Source organism: Emys orbicularis, chromosome 1, assembly GCF_028017835.1.
Source record: "Emys orbicularis isolate rEmyOrb1 chromosome 1, rEmyOrb1.hap1, whole genome shotgun sequence".
NCBI lineage: Eukaryota > Metazoa > Chordata > Testudines > Emydidae > Emys > Emys orbicularis.
This window is the reverse complement of record NC_088683.1, coordinates 155,987,416-156,006,904: the sequence shown is the minus strand read 5'-3', so window position 1 is coordinate 156,006,904 and position 19,489 is coordinate 155,987,416. Positions and strand designations below refer to the sequence as shown.

At 43.9% G+C, this 19,489-nt stretch overlaps 1 protein-coding gene across 1 annotated transcript in view; it reads right to left on the bottom strand.

Annotated features, from left to right (window-relative positions):
- The window catches only part of SPAG17 (sperm associated antigen 17), a 276,008-nt gene that overhangs the window by 79,526 nt on the left and 176,993 nt on the right, over positions 1 to 19,489 (bottom strand). The window contains exons 21-23 of the mRNA XM_065399127.1: positions 14,085 to 14,196; positions 13,242 to 13,379; positions 6,804 to 6,917 (exon numbers count right to left, since the gene is read on the bottom strand). Of these exons, the coding sequence (XP_065255199.1) occupies positions 6,804 to 6,917; positions 13,242 to 13,379; positions 14,085 to 14,196 (364 nt within the window). The remainder of the gene's footprint in view (positions 1 to 6,803; positions 6,918 to 13,241; positions 13,380 to 14,084; positions 14,197 to 19,489) is intronic.

The window sequence follows — 19,489 nt, the reverse complement described above, 5'->3', positions numbered from 1 at the left end:
TTGTGCAGGTTGGACAGTGCAGAGCAGTGTAGTTAATAAAACTAGGGCAAAGGGGATCCTGGCCCTTTTCAGTGCAGATGGTAGATAGTGTGTAGTAAATAAAGCAGGGATTCACAGGATTTCTTACTCATTCAGTTCAGGCTTTGAAAGGTGTGAAGTGCATGAGACATGGTGCTACATATATGATGAGCAAATACTGAACAGCTGCCTCATTCAGTGAACAGGGTTCAACTTGTGTAATGGGCAAGGCAAAAGAATAGTATGTGATCATAGATTTGTATATTTTAAGGAAAAAATGGACCATTAGGATTTTCTAGTCTAACCTCCTGCAAAACACAGGCCTAATAATTCCTGCATCAAGTCCATTACGTCTGAGCTAGAGTGAATCTTTTAGAAATTTAAGATTCAAAGGCTGTCCTTGATGCTCCTTTTTATTTACTGCTGAAACAACCAAGGAACCCAGGAAAGGATGTGTGTAGAAACGTTCAATTTCCCAGAAGGGAATGTGGTATCTCCACTTGGTTCTCTTGGCTGTTAGCAACAAAGATGATGGCGTTTGCCACAATATCTGTGTAAGCAGGGTCTGAATGAGCTCTCCCCTGACAATAGCTGGGGAGGGGAAAAGACTTCAGGTACAGACTGTATTTACATGAGCACACCTACTCTGCATAGGAATCCAGCAGACAGAGCTGTGTTGTCCAAAGTGATCAACTTTGGCTGGTGTTGGGTTACAAATCACTTTAGTACTGAATGCAGGGGTAGTGAAATGTTATCTTTATTTTATGTGTAAAGGGCAGCAGAACTGTGCTTAGCTGTCCTGATTGAGGAGGTCATCCTCAACTGAAATGAATTCGCTATGCTGGGGGCTTGGATGCAGACCACAGTGAAAGTAAGAGAGGGTGGGGACAGGTGTCCCTCCCAGGAGGTGTGGGCTCTGTCTCAGCCCCCCAGGCATGGTTTAAACCTGCCCTTTCCCACTGCTCAAAGCAGAGCTAAGTAGGGCTCCATTAGGAGTCTTTTGTTAAGTGCTCTTTAGAGCTGAAATAACTTGTTGTGGGACAGTGTTGCTGCCCAGCCTGCTTCAGCAATGAAGTTTCCTCACTAAGAGCTGACAGTCACTGAGAGCTGAAAATCACTAAGAGCTGGGGAGGAACCTCAGAGACTGACCTGCAGAGGTCACAGCAGAGAAGCAAGTGGTAGCAGAAAGTGATTGTGTGCAGCACAGAGACTGGTGGGGCGGCCAGCAGCGCAGAGCAGTGGCTGGCAGGGCAGCCAGAAGAGCAGAGCAGTGGCTGGCGGGGCAGCCAGCGGGGCAGCACAGCGACTGGCAGGGAGGCCAGCGGGGCGGAACAGCGGCTGGCGGGGTGGCCAGCCAGAGAAAGTGCTCAATGGTGGAGCGAGCAAGGTGCCTTCTTCTCCCCCTTCCTTCCCCCCAGGTGAGAGGTGAACTCACATTGATGCATCTCTGAACCCTGGGTCCTCACTGACCAAGGACAACCACTGTGTGTGGGGTGTAGTGAGGGAGCAGAGAGGGGCATTTTAAAGGAACTTTTAGTTGCTGGACTTAATAATCTGAGGCAAAAGTACGCTTGACTAACTTACTCTGGGGTGGGTCTTTTGCTGATGGTTTTATGTTTATGAACCCTGCTTGCAGCATTTTCCCAAACTAATGCTGGGTTTCTTCCCTCCTTTTATTAAAAGTTTCTTTGCTACACCCAGACTCTGTGCTTGTGAGCGGGGAAGTATTGCCTCTTAGAGGCTTCCAAGGAGTGGTGTATAATTGTCCCAGGTTACTGTGTGGGGGCTCAAGCTGGTTTTGTGTTGTACTGTTGAAAAGGAACCCCTAGATATTGAACCCAGCCCTTGTTGCTGCCAACTATGACTGGCAGAAGCGTTACACCTGCATGGGCTCCGATATGGCCTCATTTATAGGCAAAGCCACACGAGAAGATCCTGCTGATCCCAATATGTCCATCAGCCTCTATGAGGACTCTTGCACCCCCTCAACCTGGATGTCCAGAGGAAGCAAAACTCTTTAACTGGTTCTGGTATGCCCTGTCACCTTGAAAAGGGGAGGACACTCCAGACATCACCACCTCATTAGGTGATGATGAAAAGGAACACGAAGAGGGCTGAGATGAAGTCTCTTCAACCTCTTTTGTGGAAGGCTCTTGCAGATAAGGTTGGTCGCATTTGGTACTGATATCAGTACTGGGGGTAATCTTCAGAGTCTTTTCCCGACTGCTGTGCTGACATCTGCTTGGGGATCAGGAGGGAGGAGGAACCGGGGAGGACCTAGCGGTGGGAGGAAATGCTCATGGGTTCCAATATGCCCATTGGTAGGGCATGGAGGCTCAACCTCTATCGGCCCATGGATCCAGGTCTCTGGAGCGCCGTGGGACTTCTTCTGGGTCCCAGGAGTACGTTCCGCTCGATGAAGGTGAGAGATCCCTTGTATCCCAGCAAGGGGCATAGGAACCTACTTCTGACTCCGAGAAAAAGCCTGAGTTGCCTGACAGGGAGGCATGGTACCATGTGGTGTTGAGGACCGGCTATGTGTCTCCAGAGATGTAGGCACCAGAGACAGCATGCTGGACTTGCCGCTAGATGGCACTGGGCAAGGAGTCGCTGGATGGGTTGGCCATGGTACTAGGGACTGAATGGTATTCGCAGTTAAGGCTGACGAAGACTGTGTATCAACTGGTACCAGACCAGTTTTCTGAACTGCTGAAGAATCTGGTACCAAGAAGTATAGGAGATCCTGCGCCCCAGCATATGCCTCCGGCATCGTCGGTACCCATGGAGTCCCCTGATGCTGCTGTTTTTACATCAAAGGGGTTGGTACCACAGCGGGGGTCTGCCTCAACGGTGCAAGCATCTGAGTTGATAACCCTGTGCGAGATGTTGGTGCCAGGGAGTGTCTTTTGTTCAAGGACACTCTCCCCTGTCCTCCAGTCTGTTTGCTGGAAGATGGAATTGGGGACCTTGATCTCCTGGATGAAGCTGCTCCTTAAAAGATTGGTGCTTATGCTTCTTCCTTGGTACCAGGGGAGGTGAGTGCCACTCAGTCTCTGCAATGTCTGGAGGGATGCTTCTGACCTAGGTAGAAGTGCTCAGTACTCAGTCTGGGCAGGAAGGCTCTGAGGGTGAACACAAGGCTATGTCCATGAGGAGCTGATGCAGTCTCACCTCTCTGTTCTTCTTAATCTGGAGCTTGAAGTCTCTACAGACCTGACATCTTCTTGGATGTGATCCTCCCCAAGGCATCCCAGAAACCTGGATTGAGAGTCACTCCTTGGCATTGACTTCTTGCAGCCAGTGCATGCCTTGAAGTCCAAAGACTGAGGCATGCCCCAGTACTGGGAGTCAGTACCCAGAATATGTGAGAACCAACACTTTAAGTAAGAAATGGAACTTACTGTAAAGCTCTACTAACTAACTAACTAACTATGATGAATACACTAACTATATACAAAAAAAGGGAGAACATTTGCTAAGTAAGTCAACATGCTACAACTACCGATCATGAGCAGTAAGAAGGAACTGAGGGAGGCTGGGAGCAGATCTGCCCTTTATGTCATTACACAGTAGCATGAGGCAGCAGAGGGTGCATGCACCACCCCAGCAGGTGCCACTAAGGGAAAAATCTCCCACTCTGGTGCACACAGCTAAAGTGGAAGGGACTTGTGCAATCACTAGAAGAATGGATGCCCTGACTTCAGAGAAAAGTAGCTATTGGAGAGACCAGGTGGGTGAGGTAATATCTTTTATTAGACCAACTTCTGTTGGTGAAAGAGACAAGCTTTTTAGTTCCACAAAGGTCTTCTTCAGGTCTGGGAAAGGTGATCAGAGTGTGACAGCTAAATACAATGTGGAACAGATGGTTTAGCATAAGTAATTAACATATATTTTAAGTAAAGCAATGTTTTTGTTTTGGGTATTTTCAGTAAAAGTCATGGACAGGTCATGGGCAGTAAACAAAAATTCATGGCCCATGACCTGTCCATGACTTGTACTATATACCCCTAGCTAAAACTTGGGCTGGGGGACTGCAGGTGCTCTGAAGGGGTGGTCGGGGGGTGCCACGGGTGCTGGGAGTGAAGGGTTGGCGGGGCTGGCAGGCTGCCTACCGTGCTCCGCGCAGCTCCCCGGAGGTGGCTGGCATGTCCCTGCAGCTCCTAGGGACAGGGGAGGCCAGGCGGGCTATGTGCGCTGCCCCCACCACGAGCTCTGGCTCAGTTCCCATTGGCCGGGAACCGTAGCCAATGGGAACTCCAGGCAGGGAGAGCGCACAGAGCCCCCTGGCCCCTCTGCCTAGCAACTCTAGGGACATGCCAGCTGCTTCCGGGGTATTCACCCACGGGGTGAAAGTAACACAGAAGACTTACTGGTACGGGGACCCAACTCCAGGTCCCCGGAAGGGGCGGGGCCTTGGGTGGGAGGGGGCAGGGCTGGGGGTCAGCCTCCCCCAGCCAGCCTATCCGCACTGCCGGGCCCACGCCGCCAGGGGCTCCGGTGGCGATTTAAAAGGGCCCAGGGCTCCGGCCGCTGCTGCGGTAGCTGTGGCGGTGGCTGGGAGCCCCAGTCCCTTTTAAATTGCTGGGCCCCAGGGCAGCTGCCCCTTCGGCTGTGTACGTGCTGGTACCGGTGGCCACTTCTTACCGGTACACTGTACCAGCCTACTTTCACCCCTGACTCCCCACCAGGTAAGCGCCACCCTGCATCCCAACCCCCAGCCCTGAGCCCCCTCCCACATCCAAACTGCCCCAGCAGCAGCCAGCGCGACTGGCCCAGGGGCTGCCTGATCTGCTCGGGCAGCCCCGCAGCCATCTTCACCGGCTGCTGCAGATGTCAGACATGGAGCCTTAATTGTAAGAGACCATTCCAGGTGATGTGGCCAGTTAACACCTCTGCAGTCACAGGACAAAAAAGGGGGAGTTAGTGGGTTACTGGTTGTTGTAATAAGCTCCCAGGTTTGTCTTTTGAAGGTGTTGTGTATGTTTCCTTTGAGGATGAGGATTGAGAGGTGATATATGGATTGATCGTATTATGAAAAGTAGTCACCCATGGGTGATATTGTGTTTTTGTCTTTTATAATTTTTCTGTGCGAGTTCATTCAAGAGTGTAATGATTGCCTGGTTTCACTCACATAGTTGTTATTGGGGCATTTAGTGCACTGGGTGAGGTATAACACATGTTGTGATAGGCATGTGTAGGACCCATTGATCTTGAAAGGTGTGTTGTGGGGGATATTGCTCATTGTAGCAGTGGAGATATGTCTGCAGGTCTGTTGTTCTGGCAGGGTCTGGTGCCACTTTGAGTTGGTGTGTCCTGGTCTGTGGGGAACTTGCTTCTGATGATGAGGTGTTGGGGGAGGGGGGTTGTTTGAAGGGCAGAAAAGGGGGCTTGGGAAGACTCCTCCACTTTCAGACAATTCACAGTTCTGAGTCATGTTAAAGAACAGCCCCTTCAACTTCACCTTTGTCTTTTCTGCATCCCTAACCACACACTATGTAAGGACCTGATCTTGCTGCTATTGAGGTCAATGGTAAAACTCTTACTAACTTCAGTGGGAACATGATTAGGCAAGAAAATAGTAGTTCTCAACCTTTGGAGCAACAATACCAGTGTACTAGGCTAAAGCATCAGATGAGCCAGGCTAATGACCAGATGTGTTTTCCAGTGCCCTACCTCCCATTACAATATTCTGCTGTGCACACTCTATCCTGATATGGATAAAGCTTGGGATGCTCTTGTGATTGTTAGACTGGGGTATTGGTCAGCCCAAGTTCCACTGATGAAAGGAAGGCAGACAACAGTGGCTTATTGAGACTCAGCAGGAAGGCTTATCATTAAGGTAGAGTGGGGGAACTTATGTATGTGTCGCAGAAGCCTGAACACCAGAAATGGCATGCAGACCTATGGTTGGGAATGGCTGCTGTAACGCAATCAAAATTACCATCATGTATACAAAAGAATATTTAATTGTTTAATAAGATGCTTCTCTGTTTTTTAAAGATGTAATGTGAGTTTTCACAGTCCACTACAGTATGGATACTATTTTAGCACAAGATAAGAAGTAAATTTTTAGCAATTCATGGGAAAAATGTCTCGGAAGAACTGAAATTGAATGTACAGTCAGACAAATGGCTTACCACAACCCACATGGGGAAACATCTGATTAAATGTTTTCATAGTTTAAGGGATGAAAAATGCTGAAATTATTTTCTGATCAGAGGAGGGTTTCACTTTCAGGTGTATGATATTTTCAGTGACCTCTTAAATGTAGCAGATTTTCTTATTAGCTCTTGGTGTTTTCTTTGTGGGTTATGAAGCAATTACTTCCAGTTGGTGAATATATTTATTGAAAGTCTGACAGAAATTCCTCAATATGTGTACACATGGCCTGACACAAAATGAGAATTTCCATAATCACCTATGTAAATTAACAAAAATATTATTTCTTGGAAAACCAAGAAGATTCCTTAGCAAATCACATTTTCTTTGGCTCAAACTAATTTTCTGGTTTTGCTAAGCTAGTTAATAAAAATACTTGGGATTTTCTTACTACACTGGTCTGTTTTCAAATAAGTAAAAAAGTGCAGACACCTCCTTTGATTTTGAAATTTGAATCATAAGATATATTTGACAATGTAACCTCAGCTCAAATCCTGGTGAAAATTCCCCACTGTGTTAAAAAAGTTATGGCTGGATGCAACAGATTATTGAGCTAAGGGATGTATGAAAGAAATAAGAACTCCCACGGTGGGCTCTCAAATATCCTCTTCTGTCTGTTGCTTTACCTGCTGCTTTTCCTGTAGCTCCATAGTAGCTCAAGGATAGCTGGATTCCATTTTCCAAAGTGGCTGAAAAAGATCCAAACTTGCTCACAGCTTTCTTTTGATTTATTAATTTTCCTAAAAAAAAGAAGAAAAATGTGGATTTAAAGAGAAAAAAATACATATATATGAATTGCTGAACTGTAATCTATTGGCTACTATGTGCACCACTACCTACTAGTGGTTGGACTGTGTAAAACCCCTACTAATAGTGACAACCAGTCTCTTTGTGTTACTGGAGCCAAACATCGTTGGTTCCTTCCCCTATTCTGCATATGCAGCTTAGCTGCCAGCCACGTCATTTTTATATGTGCAAGCATGGATTTGCTACCTCACGAATAATAATATATAATAATATAATAATTAATGGAGATATCCCATCTCCTAGAACTGGAAGGGACCTTGAAAGGTCATCGAGTCCAGCCCCCTGCCTTCACTAGCAGGACCAAGTACTGATTTTTGCCCCAGATCCCTAAGTGGCCCCCTCAAGGATTGAACTCACAACCCTGGGTTTAGCAGGCCAATGCTCAAACCACTGAGCTATCCCTCCCCCCCCAGTAACATGGAGTAACATACAGAGCACCTCAGGGATCAACCTCACAAAACTTTTCCAAATACTTCATTAACCTACATCCTATCATACAGGATCCTTTTGTAAACAGTTTAGGGCCAAATTCTACCCTTATATATATCAGGATAAGTAAGGAGCAGCTCCACTGACTTCAATGAGTCTTTTGCCTGAATAAATAAAAAGTAAGGACTTTCTGTCCTTAGTTGCACTACTGGATCAGACCATTGGTTCATCTATTCCATTATCTAAGCATGGCTTATACTTGATGGCTTAAAGAAAAACAAAACAAGATCAAAATACTTCTAGTTAGATGCGAAATACTGTATATTAATGATAGGATTTTTTTTCTGATCCCCGAAGCAACTAGCTGAAGCCCTGAAGCCTTGTCCCCATTTACACACTCCCATCATCCTCTTCTTAAAATTCTGGAAAAACAGATAAGCAATCACTGAAGATCAACAGACCCAAGTTCTGTCAAACCAAGAGAGGAGAAAAACAGAATCAAGAACTCCACCTTTCCAGCAACCTCCTATTGTTCAACCCATTAACCTGCTAGCTCAAACATATCAGCTGATCTTAATTGCTGTGTTCACATGGGAGAGAGGTAACTGATGGTTACCAAACAATTTAGGGCCTTTTATGTCAAAAACCATCACCTTGTATTACAACCAGAAAAGAAAAGGAAAAGGAAACCAGAGATCGTTATAGGAGGACCTGGCAGTGCCACCTATAATTAAAGTTGCCCAATGCTTCCCATTATAAGACCTTGTTTTCAGTTGCTTATAACTCTGTCAAACTTTAACTGTTTGGAATGAAATTTTCCATTCTGAGTGTCTGACTCAGGCTGAATTTCTTTGGAAAATTTCAGCCAAAATAGTTCAGCTGGTTTGGAGAGTGAGGCTAGGGAAAAATGCAGCTTTTTTTGCCCATGTTAAAAAATTCTGGTGACCTTTTCGTTGAGAAGCTCTTATGTTCCCATGCTCTGGAGCAAGGACTTGAAAACTGGGGCAGGTGTTGACTATACCGCACCACATATAGATACATTATTTTCTTTGTAAATCAAATGCACCAGAGATAATCTGTCTTTCATCCCAGATTAGAAACGGCACCTTTGTTTACCTTGTGAGTCAGATCTACATCCTTCTGTATGTGGAAAACATCTCTTGTTCTACTGTAAATTCTAAATACTGTGAAATGCTTATATATAATTAAAGAATATATAGAGTATGTCCTCCAAATTTAGAAGATTGCATTGATTTTGTTTGCTTTCATTGTAAATAACTGTTGCACTCTAGAAGTAATAGGAATTGTCTAGCACAAGGAAGAATAAATGTTAAAAGATATAAACCAGGGTATAACTTTGGGATATTAAGAGATATTGCTTAAAAGGGGAGATCCAAGTTGATAGTAGGAGCCAATAATGATATTCAATCCTTGAAATGAACCAAATTTAAAAAGCTGCTCATAAGAAAAGGATTAAAGAAATTTGTTATACACGAATGCCATCTACTGGATACCAATGGAAGCAGCAAAGAAACAGAAAGAGCTAAAACTAAGCACTCACTTGGCATGGGTCCAATAGGAATATGTGGTTGGCTCCCTCCTACGAGCCCTGAAACTAGGGTATATAAACTGAAGACACCATGCGATGAAGAGAACTGACTGAACCCAACACAAGAAAGTGCAAATCCTAAGTGCAACCGACCGAAGCCCATCCCAGATGCATGGAAAGGACTCTCCCCCATGCCAGGGTTAAGAGGGTAACAAGAAGTGGTGAGATTTCATTTCAATGATTGTATTTCCCTTTCTGTTCATTGACATAAAGAATCGTACTTATCTTGCTGAGTCTATACTCTAGTGAGACCTCAAGTAACCATATTTTAGATTCTAACTCCTTTATAAGTCCAAACAAAATGGCCTAAGAGAGATTGAAAACAATTACTTTAAGCAATAGCTTTTAATATTCTAAATCTGTCCCTTTTGGACCAATCCATTCAAATTTACTAATCCCACGCTTCAAAGTGTCTTAAAGATAAGTACATCCTTGTAAGTATGATAAATATGTTAGGTACTAAAGAACTGAGAATTGATTATCATAAGTAAATGTAATAAGAAATCTTGGTAATTTGCCTTGTTCTTGGATATAACTGCTGAACCTCAACTTTAGTCTGTAATAATCATTTGTGAGAATGTATTGTGTGTGTAGTACACACAACTGGTTTAGTCTACATTTCTGTGGTCAACTGTTTGTTCTGGATAAATTAATACATTGTTAGTTGGTAAAGAATAAGCAAGTGTCCTGATCTGAGAAATACTGTTCAAGTTAAAATTTGACCTTCCAAGAACCCAGCGTTCAACTAATAAGCCAACGCTCCCTGGACTCAATAAAAAAGGATTATCCCATTTGATTCCATTATATATTGGTAAACCTAGTTTGTTAGAGTTCAGCTTTAAAATCTAACTGGCACCATGCATGGTAAATTCACAAATTGTCTTGCCTTTCAATCTTACAACTCCCAGCTACACCTGAAGTCAATGGGAGCTGTGCTTTGAAAATATAAAGTGCTATATAATGCTAAGTACTCTGAAAAATCAGGTTCTAGGTGTCTCTAATTGAGTACCCCAAATTAGTGGGTATTTCTGAGCTTGATCTCTCTGTGCCTCAGTTCCTCATCTGTAAAATGAAGATAATACCCGCCCCCCCCATCTAACAGGAGCACTGTGAACATAAATTCATTAATATTTGTGAAATACTGATACTATAACAATAAGTGTAATAGAAAATACCATTAGGAAATTAATAATTCTGTTTTCAGAGCAGGGTTTGAATAGTAAATAAGGCCTGGGGCCACACAATGAAAAATAAGTAGAAAACAAAATACTGAACAGCTGCTCATTAATGAACACTGTTCATCTTGTGCACCGAATGAGGCAGCAGCAACCTTAATTCTGGCATTTTCTAATTTTTCAGTGTTTAATAATGTTCTCAGTAATGTTCTTTTAATGTATTTTTGTATGTGTAATAAATATATAAAGTGAATGTTTACATATTGATATTGTCATTAACCAAATGCATGAACTGAAAGGTTAAAAGAATACTTATTCAAAATACCTTAAATGATCTTTCCCATGCTTTCTAGTGGTTAGGGTTTTTTATGGGTTATGTTCATGTTATGGTGTAATTATAATAATGTATTATAATAATCATTGGATCAATCAAATCTATAAAGTAATAGTATTGTGTGGGACAGTTCCTTGGTTACATAGATGTGAGTTGAAATTTATGTAACTCACACACACAGGCATCATCTACACTTGTGGCAGCATATAGGGTACATGCAGCCACACACCACAGTGAAAAACAGGCTGCATCCACATTGAAGTGTGTAGCTACATACAGCAGTGAAAGGCTCCGGCAGGGGGGAGCTGTTATCTATCAGTTCATGCACATGGCCACTGGGTGGAGGCACTGACTGCAAAAAATCCCAGGGCTCTTTGGTCCGAAATTGGGTCACTGAGCTCCCAACAAGAGTGGAATAAGGGGATCTCCATTGGGGATTACAAGTGCCAGAGGAGGGGGCTACATTTAGATACTATTGCAGAGTTGTAGGCTTCTGTATGGTTTCATTTGCACAACTATGTGAGCAACACAGACCAAAGGAGAAATATAAAACTTCTCACGCCCCACTGATCATGAGACTTCTCCTGGTATGTCCTCCTCTAACCCATTCCCCTTCCCCCTGGTGTCTTCCCCTCTGCCTGATGCTCTTATTTTCCCCTTAACCCTCTCCCAGTGTCCCTACCCTTTAGCTCCTCTCTGTCTGTTGACACTACCTCTGTTCCTCTTCCACTCTCTGGGTGCCTCCTTTCCCCTCCACCCTGCAACAGAAACTATAGTATGGGTTACAATTAGGGCTGTCAAGTAATCACAGTTAACTCACGCAATTAACTCAAAAAATTAATTGCGATTAATCGGAGTTTCAATCGCATTGTTAAACAACAGAATACCAATTGAAATTTATTAAATATTTTTGGATGTTTTTCTACATTTTCAAATATATTAATTTGAATTACAACACAGAATACCAAGTGTACACTGCTCTCTTTATATTATTATTTTTTATTACAAATATTTGCACTGTGAAAATGATAAACAAAAGAAATAGTATTTTTCAATTCACCTCATACAAGTACTGTAGAGCAGTGGTTCTCAAAGCCGCTCCGCCACTTGTTCAGGGAAAGCCCCTGGCGGGCCGGGCCGGTTTGTTTACCTGCCGCGTCCGCAGATTCGGCCGATCGCGGCTCCCACTGGCCGCGGTTTGCCGCTCCAGGCCAATGGGGGCTGCGAGAAGGGCGGCTAGCACATCCCTCGGCCCACGCTGCTTCCCGCAGCCCACATTGGCCTGGAGCAGTGAACCGTGGCCAGTGGGAGCCACGATCGGCTGAACCTGCGGACGCGGCAGGTAAACAACCGGCCCGGCCCGCCAGGGGCTTTCCCTGAACAAGCGGCGGACTGGCTTTGAGAACCACTGCTGTAGAGCAATCTCTTTATCATGAAAGTGCAACTTACAAAAAAATCTACTTTTGTGTTACATAACTGCACTCAAAAACAAAACAATGTAAAACTTCAGAGCCTACAAGTCTACTCAGTCCTATTTCTTGTTCAGCCAATCACTAAGATAAACAAGTTTGTTTACATGTACAGGAGGTCATGCTGGCCTCTTCTTATTTACAATATCACCAGAAAGTGAGAACAGGCATTTGCATGGCACTTTTGTAGCCCGCATTGCAAGGTATTTACATGCCAGATATGCTAAACATTCGTATGCCCCTTCATGCTTCATGATAAAGAGGTGAATTGAAAAATACTATTTCTTTTGTTTTTTACAGTGCAAATATTTGTAATAAAAAATAAATATAAAGTGAGCACTGTAAACTTTGTATTCTGTGTTATAATTGAAATCAATATATTTGAAAATGTAGAAAACATCCAAAAATATTTCAATACATCGTATTCTATTATTGTTTAATAGTTTGATTAATCACACAATTAATAACGATTAATTTTTTAATTGTGCAATTAATCATAATTATTTTTGTTAATCGCTTGACAGCCCTAGTTACAATTATTTCCCACAACATCTTCCCTGCCTCTGTGCACAACAAAGTAGGTGGTGATCAAGCCAGCAAACTGGCCCTGTGGTTAGTCATGCCCAGATCCTCAAGTGTGCCAGAGCTCTGATCTGAACGCCTGAGGGGGTGAGGGAAAGTTGCTGCATGCCACCTTTGTGTTCCTCTGAATCCCACAGCTGCCAGGAGCGCTTCAGCCTGTAAGAAAACTTAGGGCTGCTCTACTTTAGGCCAGTTTTTAATGGCCACCTAAAGTGAGGACCACTGAAGAGCACCTCTACAGCTTCTTTGGGCTCCAAAAGGGATGTAGTGTAGCATACATTAGCCCAATGACGTTTCAAGCAAAGTACTAGTCAGAATAATAATAGCTACAACATAGCACATTCACTCTACTTATTCTGTTGCATTTGATGAATGGCAATGATAGCAAGTAAATTATTCAGCATCTTACAGAAAGTGAAGCTAGATGTTCATTCAGGCTTTGATTTCCTTCCAGTCTTCGCAAATAATGTCCAGTAAAGTGAGTTCATCCTCCCATTCTTCAGTAGAGTACATTTATCTGTTTTCAGCTAAACTAACTTTATTTACCTGGTATTATAAATAAGAATTCTTTCATTACTTGCTACTTGTCATGCCTTGCATCTAATTACTGGACTATTTTAGATTATTACTCTTTATAGCAGTGATGGTGACCCACTGACCTGGCTCACTCTGCTGCCCTTCCAAAGAGTTGCTCATTTCTTGTCCTTCACTTTCTTTCAAGCTTTTCTTGGGGTCTGTGATATGAATGAAGAAACTGTGGCGATCCTTTACCACCTTCATTTTTACCAAAGTTGTCCCTGAAAACAACGAAATACAACCATTTGTAAATGTCTTGCTTTTGTGCCTGCAGTTACAGATTGGTGATGCCAACAAGTCAAACAGAGAAATTAGTTAAGGTGTGCCAAATTGCTTAGTAGGAGTAATAGGACAAAATTAAGAATAGGAAAATTTAGATTGAATATCAGAAAAATCTTCCTCACAGTCAGTTCTATTAGGATGTGAAATAATCTTCCAAAGGAGGTTGTAGAAGCCCCATTTCTTGGGACATTTAAATCCAGATTGGACAAATCACTGGAGCATGTAATGTAGGGAACAACCATGTACTGGTTGCTAAAGGATGGACTAAATAGGACCTAGTTGGTCTCCAGTTCTAATTTTCAGGTTCTCTGGTTATCCACCAATTGTTAAAATATAACAACAAAATATCAACGTTATGATAATACAGAAATACAGTGCAATTAGAAACTATTCTCCAAGTTGCCTAAGAAATCATTAATTTAATACAGAGATGTGAAAAGAACTTTATTATCACTGAAAGTAGTCTTAGAATTCTGATACTGAGGAGCAGTGATCTAATCAGTTCTACAAGCATAACAATTATAAAAAGTTCTCAAGTAATAGCCTTTAAACAGTGTCCTATTTCACGAATACTGTTTTCAATTGCACATGCACCCCATCAATCAACAATAAAATGAATGAAATATAAAGAAAGGAAGACTCACCCTTTTCAAATTTTATCTTTTCTGCTTGGATCTGTCCTCCATCAGTGGGGAAAAGATATTGACTGGTCCCTGAGACTTGAATGAGATCCTCCCCCACATTGTAGCCAAGAAACTGGAAAAAGAAATGTCGGACTATGCATGGATTGGAAAGGCAGAAGGCATGAAGGAGGCAGATGGAAGACAAGCAAGATTGCTCTCTTCTGTTTTTTGTTGTTGTTGTTCAGCCATTCAATGCTATTATACAGTGATTAACATGTAGAATTGTTAGATATTGGCATAGGAAATAGCAGCTTATTTACACTGATACCACTTTCAAAAGACTTTAACAAACTATGGGGCAAATTATTCTCTATTACACCAATACACAACCCTATTATTATTAATGGGGGTATCTGGTTACAAGGGAAAGCAGAATTTGGCCCTATATGAACATATAACATCACTGCTTCACTGATATGCAACCATCCCTGGGGTTAGAGAGTGGTAAATAGGTTGTTTGCTCACCATGTAACAGGGAGGAAGGAGAAATTCTGGCCAAGCACATTGAGAAAAACTATTACTCAGATGAAAAGAGCCATAGGATCTTTAAGATCCGGATGAAGCAGACAGAACTTTGGTTTTCAAGGTCTTACCCAAAATATACATGAATACTAAATGGCATGGACCTTGACTTATCCACAGTGGAAGGCCTAAATTGACTTAAAGGGATTTAAGCCTATGCCTGCAGGAGCTCTAGACCTTTAACATCTGATACTTAGGGTATGTCTACACAGCATAGTAAGCTTGGTCTGTATGACCTGCACCTGTGGACTCAATGTTTCCAAGCTCTCACTTCAGCGTCCACACTGCATTGGAAACCCAGGCCTCACGAAAGTGCTGGCATGTCCATGTTCCACTATGCAGACCAAACTCATAACTTCAGCTTCTTTGGGCTTATGCCATCGTATCCCAGGCTCCTAGCACCCTTGCCAGCTGTAGCTGCTCTAGGACTTGGTTCATAGTTGCTTATGGGAGAACTTATCTGTCCATCCCATGGGAGCTGACTGTGTTTTGGGTGGTAAACCATTTTGTGTCTGCACACTCCCAGCAGATGGAGCCATCAACACTTCTCCTACTCACTTTGTCAGTCCTATTTTAGAAATGAGGCAGAGCATCTCCAAAATGCGGCTGGACATTTAAGCGGCAGTTTTTGACCTGCAAAAGGCACCTCTCAGAGGCATGTATTGACATGCCAGCCATGACCCAGTGGAAGCTGTTCATCCCTGTTGCCTTAGCTGCACATTTCACATATGTAGCCTGGCGCTTCCAGAGCAGGGCCAAAAGCAGACTGGTGGGATCACATTGTCATGCGCACCTGGGATGACCAGTAGTGGCTACACAACTTCTGCATGAAGAAGCAGATGTTCCTGGAGTTTGTGTTCACTTGCCCCGACCTTCCACCATCGTGACACCCATGTGAGGGATGCCGTACCAGCTCAGAAGTGGGTAACTATAGCCATCTAGAAGCTGGTTACCCCAGACTTCTACACGGTCCATGGCTAACCAGTTTGAAGTTGACAAATAAACTGTGGGGGTTGTGGCAGAGGTTTGTGAGGCCATCAGGAATGTGATGTACCCAAAGATGGTGGGCATTACAAATGTTCCTGAAATAATTGCTGGCTTTGAGGGATTGGGGTTTTCAAACTGCACTGGGGCCACTGATGGGACTCATGTGCCTACAGTTTGCCTTCTGCAAAGAGCGCATACTTAATTGCAAAGTGTACTATTCCACCATTATGCAGGTCCTGGTCAACCACAGGGGCAGATTCATGGACACTGGCAGGGTGTATGATGTCAGGGAGTTCCAGAGATCAGGACTTTTACCTTCATGGAGAAGCTGGAACATTATTCCCACTAAATGACATTGCTTTAAATAGAGTCACTGTCCCTACTGTTATTCTAGGGGATGCTGCTTACCCTCTGTTGCCATGACTTATGAAACCTTATCCTGATTTCAGAGGACCTGGCAAAAGAAGTTTCAACTACACACTCAGTCGCCGTAGGATGGTGGTGGAATATGCATTTGGCAGATTTTGTTGATGGTGCCTTCCAGGGCCGGCTCTAGGTTTTTTGCCACCCCAAGCAAAAAATAAAAATAAAAAAATCATCAACCTCCGAGAGCGCCACTGCTGAAGCAAAAAGGAAAAAAAAAAACAAAAAAAAAACCCCACCCCTCACTGGAATGCCCCCCCTAGACTTGTGCCGCCCCAAGCACGTGCTTGGTTTGCTGGTGCCTAGAGCCGGTCCTGGTGCCTTCAAAACCATTTGGATGCCAGCGTCATCAATGAAGTCCACATTATTGGGGCCTGCTGTGTTCTGCATAATGTCTGCAAGGACAAGGGGGAATCTTTTAGCCAGCAGTGGGCTCAAGACACTGATGTGTTTCAAAATTGGTACACACCGCTATATATTGCACCTGTCATGACTGGTGATGGATCCAGATGCGCCATGGAAATCAGAGATGTTTTGTTCACCTGCATAATAGGTTTGCACGGTCCCATGCATGAGGGGGAATGAAATGATATTTGAAAAATGTTTATTATTAAATTTATTGAGAATGAGCATGTGATGACATTTATTAGTTTGTGCACTTTTAACATTACATATAATAAAACTTGTTACCGTAGCCTTGTGTGAAAATTCAAAACTTTATTTTACACATCTATTTACATACCAGTATAAAAACCAGAAAGGCAGACCAGCTGCAATCAAAACGTACCATGCAAGAACCAAACTCATTGCCAAAACACTGAAAGGTGCATGTTACCAAATGACATGGACAGCTGTTTCTGGGTATTCTCTGTCCCTCCGTTCTCCTGGGCCTTTCTGGTGCATTTTACACATGAGGGCTGCAACTGGACTGGAGTGGATGAATGCACAGAGTATAATGTCTGTTCCATGTGCTACTGTTCATTGCCTGTGAGATGGTCCAGGCAACCACTGAACTGTTCCAAGGCTGCATAGTCTGCAGCACACAATACCATGGAGAGGATTCACGATGTGTGGCTGGTGCAGGAGTTATAAGTGGCAGGGGAGCCTGCAGTCTGGTAGCCATAAGCGCAAGTAATCGCTTGAACAGCTCCTCCTGCTACTCCTGTCTTCCCCCCTCAGTCTGGGTTCATGCTCCATGAATCTCTCCACTAATCTCTCCTCACGCTGTGCAGCATCTTTCTTTCCACCCTTCTTGCATTCTTATTCTTCTGATACTCGGTCTGGAAATCTATCTGGCTTTTCATCAACTCATCTCAGACTCTTTTTCTCCTTGCCTGCAGAAGGTGGGTACACTTCCCCAGGCTCTTGGTGCCACGTTTGTCCTGCGGTGGTGGAAGGGCCTTGAAAAAAAATAGAATGTCACATTATTGGCTGCTTTAATTCAAGGTAAAAAAGATACTTTTTATCAATGGGCTTTATTTTATTCACAGAAAAAAACTAGACAGTTCAGATGTCTTTTGGAGCAGCCCAGAAAGCCATTGCAAATCACGGTAAGATACACATACAGAATTCAGCTGAAATGATTTCTATAGCCTCTTCATTTTTTTGGTGGTGTTTCAAAATTGGTACACACCTGTGTGGGGGACTTTATAAGGGGTCTAATCACTAGCTATGGTTTTTCAATCCTTTCAGGCAGGGCAAGCTCTGGAGACCATTGATATTTGGGAGGTCCCTGAGTGGAAGCGTGAACTTCTGTCCCAGGCCAGCGGAGGACAGCCATCTGTCTATGCTAAGGAGATACTTCGGCATCTAGTGACTGACCAGCACGTTTTGGAATGGAGGGGGCTCATAAGTTACAGAGATGGTCCTAATAAGTATGCCCTGCTCCAGAACATTACCAGGCATCTGGAGCTCCACCTTTTTGAGAAGTTTGCTTTCATCACCAGCCATCAATCGGTGAAAATTTGTGGTAAAATCAACAAGATGCTGAATTAGCATGGAGACACAGTACAGCCTCCTGACAAGCACCATGCATCCATGCACATGCCTGACTGAATGCCAGCCATGGGGACTCCTGTAACACAGCCAGCCAGCCACCTTCTGCTGTAATTTGGGCTCCTATATTTAAGCCAGCTATAACAGCCAGGCTTTCTGGGACTCAGTTTACAGGCAGTTTGGGACAGTGTAGCCATGGCTGATTTCTAAGGTGCATCGTATTAGACCAGAGAGGTATGTGAGGAGTATTGTGGAGCTCCCAACCAATACTTATAACTATCATTGCGCAACTAGTAAAAACTTTCATGATAACTGCTTGTTTAACATTTTTTCTCATTTTGTAGTGTGCATTTTGAATTCCATGTGGTGTTGGGGGAAAGAGGGGCAAATACAGCAGAAATGATGTGGGTTCCACCTTAAATGGAAGCACACCAAAATCTTGGCTTGTATTAATAACTTAATAGGGCCATAAGCCAGAAATCCCTCCCATCCATACATTAGTAACAACAAACATGGGGCAGAAACTTACCAGGCTCTGCACTTGCTCTGATGCCAGTTCTGCAGCAGGTTGCTACCCAGGGCTGTCCCCAAACAGCTCCTCCAAGTACAGACCCAGGATGTGCTGTAGCTGCTCCAGCAGTATGAACTCTTTGGTTACCAGCCTCAACACCAGGATAACTTCTTGCCCTTCACCTGGTGGCTGGCTTTCCTCTGGTAATGCCTGTGACTGGGGGGAGGGGGTGGGTTATGAGGGTGCCATCACTGCTCAGCAGATTGTCTTGCACCACAGTGGCCTCAGTGTAAAAGAGGCAGGAAGACCGTGAGTTCCCAGAGGTGCTGTTAGAATCTTTGACCTTGAGGTAGTCTGTCTTCAGCTGCTTGATTTGCTTTCTGCATTGTTTAGCTGTGTGGTCGAGACCCAACACTGTCAGCTGCTTGGATGTAGCTTTCTAGACATCTCTTGTGTTCTTGCTGAAGTTGAATGTCTTGCTCGCCTTGGATCAGAGGTTAACCAGAATCCATCTGTGTTCCTCTGGACAGCTAGAAGCACACAATGCAGGACTTCTTCTTAGTGCTGGTCATAGTTAATTCATATGAGGGTTAACTGTATTTCCAGCTAAGCATTCCACATGGAAGTGAAGGGTTAAATGCTGAGCAGCTGCATTTGAACCAGGAGTTTGCTTTGAGCTCCTTGGAAGTGAGTGAGAAGTTTTGGGATGGAAGAGTTGGGAAACACAGCCCTTGAAGATTGTGGGCTACAGTTGGAGGACTCTCCAGACCTGAGTCTGGTGACCTGGCTTGAACTGTGTCCAAACTGCAAAATGCCTGGGCTTTGACCCACGTCACAGGGGCTCTGACCCACCACCCTTGCAAAGACCATGGGCCTGAGTCCAGAGGGATTCCTGGCCCAAATCAGACTGATTTCTGTGTGGATGGAA